Below are 12,583 nucleotides of genomic sequence, written 5' to 3'. Positions count from 1 at the left end.
ATTTTAGTGTGTGTTAGAGGTGAGGGGGTCGTGTGTGTGTCAGGGAAAGGGGTCAGGCTGAGTCAGCTCTTATGGAGCGGAAGTCATGTGTCATTAAGGAGACAAATGTCTTGGTGTGAGTTAGGACTGTGTTGTGGTCAGAGTGGAGGGATTTGTTGTTGCTAAGCGATATAAACTAGGAATGGAATTCTATTTTGGAAACATTTCCTCTCTGGACACGCAGGAATTGTATAATTCCATACTTACATATACTGTGTGTGTGTGTGTGCTGCTATGCATGTTTGCATGCATGTATATGTGTGTGATTCTGTACTCACATATCCAAAGTTCTGTGCCCCTCTCGGAACCCCAGCTATTAGCTCTGGAAAGGAGAGAGGAACACACATTATATAACACTGCCTGCCTGCTCTTCTGTCTGCCTGTCTGTCTGCCTGTCTGGATGCCTGCCTTTCAGTGTGTCTCTGTCTCTAGGCCACCCTGACTGAAGACACTAAAAGCTGACAACAGATTGACTGATGACGGATGGGAGAGAGAAAGATAGAGAGACAGAGAGTGGTTTTGATCTGAGTACCTCCCCCAAACCCTGTTCCCGGTACAGACCAGACCACAAACCCAGCCCAGCAAGCTCCAGCTTTAAGGAATTCAAAGATGAGACCACAACCAGCCTACAACCACAATACAATCATAATACAACCATGTGTCAACCCTTGGTGCCATGTTTTAATTAAGAAGATGATGTAGGAGGCAGAACATATGGTTTTGTAGCAAGTTAGTTTTCTTGGTTAGTTTGCAGCGTAGTAACTAGTTACTTACTGTCCATCGGACTAGCCTCTGAAACTCTGCAAGCACCAAACACACAGGGATTAAAGTGTTGTCTTTTACCTTGCTCTGAGTCTCCTGTGAATTCCCCCACTGCCACAGAGTAACCTGTAGACAAGAGAGAGATATTAGTGAGTGAGTGTGTGAGTGTGTGTGTGTGTGTGTGTGCATGTTTGTGTGTGTAGATGAAACTGTGTGTGTGTGTGTGTGTGTGTTACCTAGGTAGCTGTCGTCGTGGGTATCAGCTGCAGCGTGTGTGTGTTTCTCTCCAGGGACTCTCCTGAGCACGGCTTTCAGAGAGTAACCATTCAATATCTCTGCTACGCCTGCAGTCATCACCTGACCTGGAGAGAGAGAGAGAGAGAGAGAGAGAGAGAGAGAGAGAGAGAGAGAGAGAGAGAGAGAGAGAGAGAGAGAGAGAGAGAGAGAGAGAGAGAGAGAGAGAGAGAGAGAGAGAGAGAGGTCAGAAACACACAACGGTCAGTAACGGACAGGCCAACCCCAGACCCAATGGGGAGCAAAACTTCTGCACTGACGGGTGTCACACAAACATGCACGCCCCCACACACACTTTCCTGCCCTTTGTTATGAAACTCACAGGTATGAGGAGCTCTTCCCTGACGAACACTGAAACACCTCGTTAGCAGGAGTTAGAATGACACACACACACTGTGTTGCATATTAGTCACTGTCTAAAAGAGGGCTTATGCTCTCTCTCTCTGCTATTGTAGCAAATGCTGTGGTGTGGAGGGGGAGGTCAGACAAACATAGGCCTACTGCTTTATCTCCAGCTGCCCTCAACCTCACATCAATCCTCCTTAATGTGGTGGGTACTGACAGAGAGAAATTGCCCCTGTCTCAGACTCCCACTTTCCCTAACTCCCTTCACAGACATGGACGCTAACCCTAATTATAGATGCATACCTACACAGACACTAACCCAAATCACAGACCTACAAACACAGACAAGACAGACCCTCTTCACAGACCATAACCACAGACACAGAAACAGACCCTCTCCAGACACACACACACACACCATAATAACAGACAGCTGCTAACCCTAATCACAGAGACAGACCCTATCCCTCTGCAGACTTCCTCGTTACTGATAGTATAAGAGGTTCCTTCAGATCCTCTGATAATAAGCTGTATAAAAGGCTTCCCATAATAACTCAGCATAATCACCTGTGATAATAGCTGTATATTAGAGACCATAAACTCTCTGCTTTGAGAGCTTTTATAAACATCTAGAGGAAGTGTTTAAACACCAGGAAGCTGAGCCAAGCTGAGGGCAATTTCATGCCCGCACACACACACACACACACACACACACACACACACACACACACACACACACACACACACACACACACACACACACACACACACACACACACACACACACACACACACACACACACACACACACACACACACACACACACACACACCAGGGGTATAGAGAGATCATAAACCACCTTCAACAAAGGATTAATACAACATAATATTTATTAATAAAAAGATTCATTGACTATCTATCTCTCTCTTACCCACTTCTGTCTATCTCTCCATTTTAAAGGCATATGGCAGACAGAGAAGGCAGTTCTTGTTGTAAAAGCACGTTCCTATCCTCTTTCATTTTTAAATGAATTAAGAGACTGGAGCGATATGGCGCAGAGGTTAACATGATGGGAGTGACCGTGATCAAAGGAGGAGAGTTTACTACCCAGTATTAGTACCTGTCTCTCATACACACACATAAATGCAGACTTGCATGCACACTCACCGTCACACACACACAGCTGTGTGCTAATATCCACTCAATGAAGATAAGCGAGGAGATATCAGGACAGGAAGAGTCCAACCCCCCCCCCCACAACACAAACATCCACCCACACACCTTCAAACTTCAAGGTCCACTGTCAGACTGAAGCAGGTGTCTGCCCTCCAACACACACACTACCATGGAGAGTGGGAGTTCCTCCACACCCCATTACCCTCTGATCAGCTCATTACAACTGAGCCTAGACTCACTCAAACACTTCCTGTCAGAGAGAGAGAAGGGAGGGTCTCTCACTCTACCTTGTCCTACTCTGGCTTCTCCTGGGATCAAACTGCACATCAGGAATGAGAGAAATGAACTGGAGCAGTGCTTCATCAAATACTATGTGAATCCAGGTCTGGTGCAGGAATGTGCCTTCATCGTGCTGCTGAACTCACCTCTTTCTCCCTCTCTCTTTGTCTCTCTGCCTTTTTTTTTGCAATTCTAGTGTTTCACATAGAGGGAGCTAATGTTACCTTGCCAGTAGAAGCTTCCAGGTCCGCCCACCACCAGTGTCCCCTCCTGAGGAAGAGAAAGTCAGGGTCAGTCCAGGGTTAGGACTAACTTATTCAAGACTGGACAAAAGCTGAATTTACAGTGCCTTCGGAAAGTATTCAGACCCCTTAACTTTTTTTCACATTTTGTTATGTTACAGCCTTACTCTAAAATTGATTAAATTGTTTTATTCCACCTCATAAATCTACACACAATACCCCATAATGACAAAGCAAAAACAGGTTTTTACATATTTTTACAAATGTATAAAAAATAAATAAACAGAAATATTACATTTACATAGGTATTCAGACCCTTTACTCAGTACTTTGTTGAAGCACCTTTGGCAGAGATTACAGCCTTCAGTCTTCTTGGGTATGACACTACAAGCTTGGCACATCTGTATTGGGGAGTTTCTCCCATTCTTCTCTGCAGATCCTCTCAAGCTCTGTCAGGTTGGATGGGGAACGTCGCTGCACAACTATTTTCAGGTCTCTCTAGAGATGTCCGATCGGGTTCAAGTCTGGGCTCTGGCTGGGCCACTCAAGGACATTCAGAGACATGTCCCGATGCCACTCCTGCATTGTCTTGACTGTGTGCTTAGGGTTGTTGTCCTGTTGGAAGGTGAACCTTCGCCCCAGTCTGAGGTCCTGAGCGCTCTGGAGCAGGTTTTCATCAAGGGTCTCTCTATACTTTACTTTGCATCTTTCCCTCGATCCTGACAGGTCTCCCAGTCCCTGCAGCTGAAAAACATCCCCACCACCATGCTTCACCGTAGGGATGGTGCCAGGTTTCCTCCAGATGTGACGCTTAGCATTCAGGCCAAGGAGTTAAATCCTGGTTTCATCAGTCCAGACAATCTAGATCCTCATGGTCTGAGAGTCCTTTAGATGCCTTTTGGCAAACTCCAAGCTGACTGTCAGGTGCCTTTTACTGAGGAGTGGCTTCTGTCTGGCCACTCTACCATAAAGGCCTGATTGGTATAGTGCTGCAGAGATGTTTGTCCTTCTGGAAGGTTCTCCCATCTCCACAGGGGAACTCTGGAGCTCTGTCAGAGTGACCATCGGGTTCTTGGTCACCTCCCTGACCAAGGCCCTTCTCCCCCGATTGCTCAGTTTGGCCGGGTGGCCAGCTCTAGGAAGAGTCTTGGTGGTTCCAAACTTCTCCCATTTAAGAATGATGGAGGCCACTGTGTCCTTGGGGATCTTCAATGCTGCAGAAATGTTTTGGTACCCTTCCCCAGATCTGTGCCTCAATACAATCCTGTCTCGGAGCTCTATGGACAATTCCTTCGACTTCATGGCTTGGTTTTTGCTCTGACATGAACTGTCAACTGTGGGACCTTTTATAGACAGGTGTTTGCCTTTCCAAATCATGTCCAATCAATTGAATTTAGCACAGGTGGCCTCCAGTCAAGTTGTAGAAACATATCAAGGATGATCAGGATGGACCTGAGCTCAATTTCGAGCCTCATAGCAAAGATGTCTGAATACTTATGCAAATAAGGTATTTCTGTTGTTTTTTTTAATTCTGAAAACCTGTTTTCACTATGTCATTATGGGGTATTGTGTGTAGATTGATGAGGATTTTTTTTAAATCCATTATAGAATAAGGCTGTAACGTAACAAAATGTGGAAAAGGGGAAGGAGTCTGAATACTTTCTGAATGCAATGTATATACATCTGGGTCGGGCCGAGAGCCCCTGATCATGACCCCACAGAATCATATAAGCGACGATACTTAATCTGCTTGTGTTAAACCAAATTCAATGCACTTTAAAGGCCCAGTGGAGTCAGAAACATGATTTTCCTGTGTTTTATATATATTTCCACATTATGATAATGCCCTTTTAGTGTAAGAGCTGTTTGAAAAGACCAACTGAAATGCCAGCCCATTTTGTTGGGTTGTAGTTTTGGCCTGACTGGTGTCATCACCAGGTAGTACATTAGTTAATAGATCAATAAGAAAGTCTGTTCCAAACCTCTCTGCCAATAACAGCTAATTTTCAGTTATCCCCTCCCCACTCAGACCACTCCCAGACAGTTATAGCAAAATTCTTGCTTTTGAAATTGCTCTTTGCTAAGAAGCGATTTATTTTTATTTTTACCCTTTTAATCAGAACCAATCACAGTAAGGTACTTCATTGTTACCCAAAACATGTTTTAATATTCAGATAAAAATGGTTGCATTGGACCTTTAAGTGGTCTTGCTCGTCCTGACTTACCTGTATACACACTGATTGATAAACATTGAAGAAACAATCATAAAAGACAATGTGTGTGTGCCTGTTTGTTTCTCTGTGTGTGTGTGTGTGTGTGTGTGTGTGTGTGTGTGTGTGTGTGTGTGTGTGTGTGTGTGTGTGTGTGTGTGTGTATACTGTCTTCAGTCATCCATGTGTACTTCCTGTTGAAAATGACAGCTTCCTGTACAAGAGGGTACATTGAGCAGAGATGAAGAGGGTTCAGATGTTCACAGGAGCAAGGCCCTCTGTGATTGAAACGGACAAAGTTGCATGCCTCCTAGCACTCTCCCCTCTAACCCTTATTGTGTGTCTCTCTATTGTCTTGAGAGAGGACGGGTCAGACGGAGAGAAAGAGAGGATGAGGATGAGGAGGAGGGAGGGTGTTATGACAAACATGTATTTTTACATACACACACACACACACGTCTTGGGAATATTTTGACTCGGCTGTGATTGTGTGAAAATAACTAAGGGGTTCTCTCTATATTGAGGATTGTCATGACATGGACGGTGATGAGGATGTCATGACATGGACGGTGATGAGGATGTCATGACATGGACGGTGATGAGGACGTCACGTGGGTAGTGATGGTTGTTACCTTGGTGAAATCCACACTGAACCCGGCCTGGCAGAAACCCTGTCCCTCCGGGTCTGGATCATCTGACAAACACAATCACACACCATATCAGACCATCGTTTCAACCCTCCTATGGTGAATTGTTATTAGTTGCAGTGTTACAAAAAGTCTAACCCTGACCCTCCAAGGAGCTCTAACTTTACCTCTCCACTATTCCATATGTCCAAACTCTATGTGGAAGAAATCAGAGTGCATGGCGTGTGTGTGTATATAAACCTGGCTGATAATGAATCATTCCCCGTGTTCCAGAGGCACCCCGAGGAGAGGTGAAATGAGTCGTAACCACACACACACACACACACACACACACACACACACACACACACACACACACACACACACACACACACACACACACACACACACACACACACACACACACACATGCACACACGCACACACATACTGACTGCTATGTGTGTAAGCTCGGAGGTCATAAATCCACATTAAAATCTAAACAAGGAGCTCCCAGAGAGAAAGGTTGAAACACGCACACTGGGTTGGAAACATTACAGAGACTGAGTGTTTGTGTATATGTGTATGTGTGCGTGCGCGAGTGCAGGTGTGCTGGGTTTGTACAGTAGCATTGTGCGTCCAACCACCTTGGGACCATCACGTTGATCTCAATAAAAACTGTCCAATAGAGTAGAATGTTTTATGTTTTTCTTTTAAGTTGTTTGACGTCGATGTTGTCAAATCTCACTAACAACATAAAACAAACCCTTAAATAACCTCCAGAATCACTAAAACACCAGATGTGTGTGTGTGTGTGTGTGTGTGTGTGTGTGTGTGTGTGTGTGTGTGTGTGTGTGTGTGTGTGTGTGTGTGTGTGTGTGTGTGTGTGTGTGTGTGTGTGTGTCAGGATGTTTGTGTAGAGAGTCAATGATAAGAGTTGTGTATTAGGTTGTACGGTATTCAGATTTTCATGTCATACCTTCCTTCTCTCATACTGGGATTTACGGTATTACCGGCAAAGCACACAAGTGGGGGCTAAAAACGCAAGAAAAGCCCATTGGGCCTCTATTCCCAGAATGCTAATAAAATTTGCACAAACTAATAGTGAAATTACATAGCTAAATACTAACAAGCGAAAACAAACATAAACTAATTGCAGACAGGCAAAAACAGCTCATGAAGTTACACAAGCATAGCTAGTAGCTACCAAATGTCCTTTTCGGTGTGTGTGTGGACGTTTCCAAGCAAAAGTGAACAAGAGATGTTGTGGAAATGAACAAAGTTGTGATGCGTGCTTTTCAAAAAGAAGAGCAGCATGTGTACATGGAGTAGATGGGAGATGAACGGGGGAGAAAAAAATGATTGGTAGATCCACAGGGAAAAAATGGCAGCAATACAGATAACTCATCCAGAGCTCTTTGACTTCTGGCAGAAAGCCATTATTTAGCAGTGATTTGCATGCAAGTGTAACTTCATCACCTCATGTGCGCTGCACAACAGAGACTCGCAGATAGATATAGAGAGCTATGGTCTCACCAGCTCGCTTTCTCCCATTGTGCTATTTACAAACAAACACGTGACTGGCTCAACTGTTCTGGGGAACTACTGTAAGCTTCATCTAAAATAATGTGACAGGTTAAAATGAAGAACGCAACCTGCTTTATCTCCTAACGTATTGCACAAGTTGACTGCAGGTAATAACTTAAAAAGTAGCTACAAATATTCAAATGAATTGAAAAACGTTTGTTTTGACAGTATTGAAAAACCATCCCGTGGCTTTTTTTAAATACCCCGCTATACAGTATATACGGTATACCGCCCAAACCTAGTTGTGTGTTCCAGTGGGTGTTTACAAATGGCCACCTGATAGTGACCTTAGCTTCTTATCCTGCTAATGGTTTTGACTGTAGCCTGTTAGTCTCCAGCCATAGACAGTATATCGGAGTACTGAGTATCTAGCCTCTTTTACTACAAGACGCTGTTGTCTTGCAATTTGGTGTGTGTGTATTAGGGCTGGAAATTGCCAGGGTTTTTCATGATTCTATACATATTGCAATTCGCTACTGCGATTTTATTGCAATTTGATGTTCCAAATATATTGCTCACTATTCTGCATGTCTGCTGCAGAGAGACAAGAGAGAGCATGAGAAAATCAGCCATGGAAATAAAAATGCTGAAAACATGTTGGCTCACTATTTAAAAAGAAGATTGTGAACAAGCTATAGGATAAAAAATACCAGAGTTTTGGCGCAGGTTCAGCCGATTAGCTAACGCTACCTAGCATCAAAAAATGTATAAATACATTTTACAAATCGATACTTGGAGTCAAAGTATCGATATAACATCATAGATTTTTTCCCCAACATCACAAGTGCGTATGTGTGTTCGTGTGTATGTGTTTGTACGTTTTGTGTGTGTGTGTGTGTGTGTGTGTGTGTGTGTGTGTGTGTGTGTGTGTGTGTGTGTGTGTGTGTGTGTGTGTGTGTGTGAACTCACTGGTCCTACAGGGTGAGTATTCTGCGTAGGCGCTGAAGTTCTGCACGGCAACATAGCAGGTTCCTACCGGGTCCTTCTCACCGTTCACCTTCACTGTACGCCAGTGGTAGAGAGGAGCACAGGCCTAGACACACAAACGCACACACACACACACACACACACACACACACACACACACACACACACACACACACACACACACACACACACACACACACACACAACATGTATATGGCTGGTTCAAAGTGTATTAGTTAACCATAGCACTGATGGTTTACATGTATGACAGGTTAGGGTTAGACAGAATATCATTCCTCACCACCACTTTGCCTTTGTGAGTTCTAACTGAGGCTCCAAACCACTGGTGAGACTTGAACTCCAGAGGCTCCCTGGTGCCATTAACCTTAATCATCCTGTTATCTATAGAGAGAGATGGAGGGAGGGAGGGAGGGAGGGAGGGAGGGGGGAAAGAGGGAGAGAGTTTAATTATGGCATCAATCGACCTGGCCCAGCCCTAATAGGTCTAGTCTCTGTACAACATGGGTCATGCCTGTCTATACACCATGGAAGGCCCAGATTTGGAAGCTAACTAAAGTAACACTAACTTTTTGAAATGTTTCTATTGAAGTTTCTAGAAATACACCTTGATCTTTAATGTCCATTGTCATGCTATAAATGTGTATGACTGTGTGTGTGTGTGTGTGTGTGTGTGTGTGTGTGTGTGTGTGTGTGTGTGTGTGTGTGTGTGTGTGTGTGTGTCAGTGGGTGTTAGCCTGCTCCAGTGCAGATCCTTTCCTGTGTTATTGAAGGCCAGCTGGGCCTGTTTAGAGAGACGGAGTCTCTACACCTCATAAAACACCAGCAACCTACACACACACACACTGAAGACTGCAGTTTCTCCCGGCCCATTCTAGACGACAAGGTAAGAAAGAGATGAACTAATTATGAAATTTGAGTGAACTATCCCCATATGTCTTGTGTCATGTTTTGTCATTAGAATGACCTCATGCACACCTGCACACTGTTCCTAACCTCTAACCCAGTAAGTGGCTTGGTCTCTTCCCTTTGACTGTACCAGGCCAGGCGCACCACAGCCATGCCACTGATCGCCATATTGCACACTCTCTACATTTACATTTACATTTAAGTCATTTAGCAGACGCTCTTATCCAGAGCGACTTACTAGTCTTATTGCTTAATTCCTTCAATCTCTCTCTCCTTCCCTCTCCTCTCCCTGTCTTTCTCCCTGACTGAGGCCCTACCCAGTATGGCTCCGTCTGTGTGTGTGTGTGTGTGTGTGCGTGCGTGCGTGCGATGATAGATTATATGCGTGGGTGTGTGTGTGTGTGTCTCTCATGTCGCTGGTTTGTACCTGTATTAATGAGGCTACAGTAACTCTAGCCATATCCACCATATCCTTGCACATCAATCACACACACACACACACGAACACACACACACACACACACACACACACACACACACACACACACACACACACACACACACACACACACACACACACACACACACACACACACACACACACAAGGATGAATTTGAAGATCTAATAAAAAGCAGACCTCCCCTCCCTCGTATCCCCTCCAGTCTCAGAGGGAAACTAAATTCCCATGTGCTCACAGTTTACCCCCACTAGCCCCCTGACCGCTTCATACACACTCACACTTTACCCCTCCCCCAGGATAATTCAGTGAGTGATGGAGTGAGAGAGAGAGAGCGAGAGCGAGAGAGGAAGCGAGGCAGAGATTTAGGGAGAACGAGAATAGAGGAGTTATTAATCTCTATGAAATTGATTGCCCATCCTATCAGAATAGACCGATTAGTGCAACAGGAAGTCGTTTTTCAGTAAAGAACCAGAGGTGACAGTACCAGAATTCCAGAACACCAGACAGACAGATGCATTCAGCCACCACCCACCAACATATCTTTCTCATAGAAATGAATAGTAGTTATTTTTCTATGGCCCTCTTCATACACACTCCAGCTGACAATGACCATATGGATCATCACACACACGCACGCACGCACACACACACACACACACACACACACACACACACACACACACACACACACACACACACACACACACACACACACACACACACACACACACACACACACACACTCACAAACACACGGAACATCCACACACTTCCACACATTAGTGGTGAGTGCGCTCTCGTGTTCTGTTATTTGTCCGGATGAAGTGCATCGGGTGAAATTACACTTCTAACAGGAACACACACACACACGTACGGTTCTTCTGTGCTCCTGAAACCTGAAGCCAACCACATGGGCAGGAGTTAACCCCTTCATACTCACTCATGAACTTTATGCGAGCAGAACTAGCACACACACACACGCGCACACACGCACGCACGCACGCACGCACGCACGCACGCACACACACACACACACACACACACACACACACACACACACACACACACACACACACACACACAGGTACACAGCATGGTGTAACTCACTGGCGTTGTCGAAGGGTATCTGTGTACAGCTGTAGCGCTGCTTGGTGGGGTCAGGGTTTGGGGGATAGGGACAGTAGTAGACTGCTCCTCCCTCTATGATGCCTGGCTGGGACGTGTTGGCCTTGGGCGCTCCCACCAACACACTCAACCTGCAGGGACACAGTCATGACTGAGATATAATGCCACTAACCGAATGTTCACACACACAACCTAAGAGAAATAAATGGTATTTAACACACAGAGACACACACACTGCTAGAGAGACAGATAATTACACACATTCATTGGGCAAGACACATGAATATTTTAGTCATTTAGCGGAAGCTCTTATCCAGTGTGTAAAACTAAGGAGCTGAAACATGAAACATGATAGGAGCATCTTGGTAATAAAACAGTCCTCAGTTCCTTTACAAATCCCAGCGCTCATCACAGAGTCAGCACAGAAAGCACAAGTACAGTAGGCTACCAGCACTATGAAATATTGGTGTGCTTGGAAAACTGTCCCAACGTAGTCTACTATTCTGTGACATTTGTAACTGTATTTGTGTTCACTTGCAAGACGAATTTCCTGTTGAAATAATGATATTTCTATTCTACTATTTTATTAGGAGATTGAACCCATCTCTCTGTTCAGCATGTTTTTTTCTGGGAATCCAGACTTAATTCATATTAACCCAACATGAACCCGCAGACTTTTGTAGGCTGTTCGAAATTGAAATTTACAATATAAAAAATGCAATGTTTTAAAGTGATAGTTGTGGTCTCGGACTGTTGTCACTCACGTGCTGCTTTCGGGGGTCGGTCGGTAGAAGTCCACGGAGTAACCAAAGTAGCTCCCCTCTGGTCCTCCATACACCGCCGGGCGCTCCGCATGCAGGTTGAACCCTGAGACCACCGAAAGGACCAGCCACAGCACCGACACCACGCGACACAACATCCCACCGAACGCGCACATGCTATGGGCACACATTAACACCTTCCCCACAGCCAGACCAGTAGTCTATCACACCGCTTGAATCCGTTTGCAAGGAGAGATAGATAGATGATAGAAGAGATGGAGCGAGAGAGATGTTTCTGTCCTGCAAGGTGAGTTATCCCAAGTTGTGGCCGTGCGTTCCGCTCTCCCTTCTGTCTCCCACACAAGCTACACACACACTCTCCTCCGGGTCAGAACTATTGATGCTCTCACTCACACACACTCTGCAGCCTGTAGCCAGACTCTCCTGTCGCTGCGGCGGCGCGCTTGTATTCAGTGCGCGCCCCGGTTGCGCAACACTTCGACCCCGGCGCCCCCTTCAAGACCGCATCCAGACCACATCAGAACGCGCGCCAAGGGGCTGCGTCATCAAGCTATCGTTTTATGGGGAAAAAAAGCGATTTTCTAATTTCGTAGGTTTTGATCGTGAAGCAATAAATATTATAAAGTGGATGTATTAATTATCTCTCTCTTTCTCGCTCACACGCACGCACAATGGCCATATAATATGACATGCCTTCAGTCAGTGTGGTGATACTGATATGTCTGATATTACAGATCTCGGGTTTCGCGGTGTTTTATTATTAAACCGTTTATTCTGACCGCGCCGGTTTAATGAGGTGT

General features: G+C 45.1%; 1 protein-coding gene across 1 annotated transcript in view; it reads right to left on the bottom strand.

Moving 5' to 3' along the window:
• The window catches only part of itga8 (integrin, alpha 8), a 65,716-nt gene extending 53,426 nt beyond the window's left edge, over nt 1–12,290 (bottom strand). Inside the window, exons 1-9 of the mRNA XM_045702369.1 lie at nt 11,766–12,290; nt 10,984–11,132; nt 8,790–8,890; nt 8,471–8,594; nt 5,981–6,042; nt 3,121–3,166; nt 1,038–1,163; nt 883–927; nt 318–361 (exon numbers count right to left, since the gene is read on the bottom strand). Coding sequence (XP_045558325.1) covers nt 318–361; nt 883–927; nt 1,038–1,163; nt 3,121–3,166; nt 5,981–6,042; nt 8,471–8,594; nt 8,790–8,890; nt 10,984–11,132; nt 11,766–11,953 — 885 coding nt within the window. The 5' untranslated portion in view covers nt 11,954–12,290. The remainder of the gene's footprint in view (nt 1–317; nt 362–882; nt 928–1,037; nt 1,164–3,120; nt 3,167–5,980; nt 6,043–8,470; nt 8,595–8,789; nt 8,891–10,983; nt 11,133–11,765) is intronic.
• Nucleotides 12,291–12,583: the final 293 nt, after the last annotated feature.

Source organism: Salmo salar, chromosome ssa02 (genome assembly GCF_905237065.1).
Source record: "Salmo salar chromosome ssa02, Ssal_v3.1, whole genome shotgun sequence".
In the NCBI taxonomy this organism is placed as follows: domain Eukaryota; kingdom Metazoa; phylum Chordata; class Actinopteri; order Salmoniformes; family Salmonidae; genus Salmo; species Salmo salar.
This window is presented reverse-complemented; position numbering and strand designations above follow the sequence as displayed.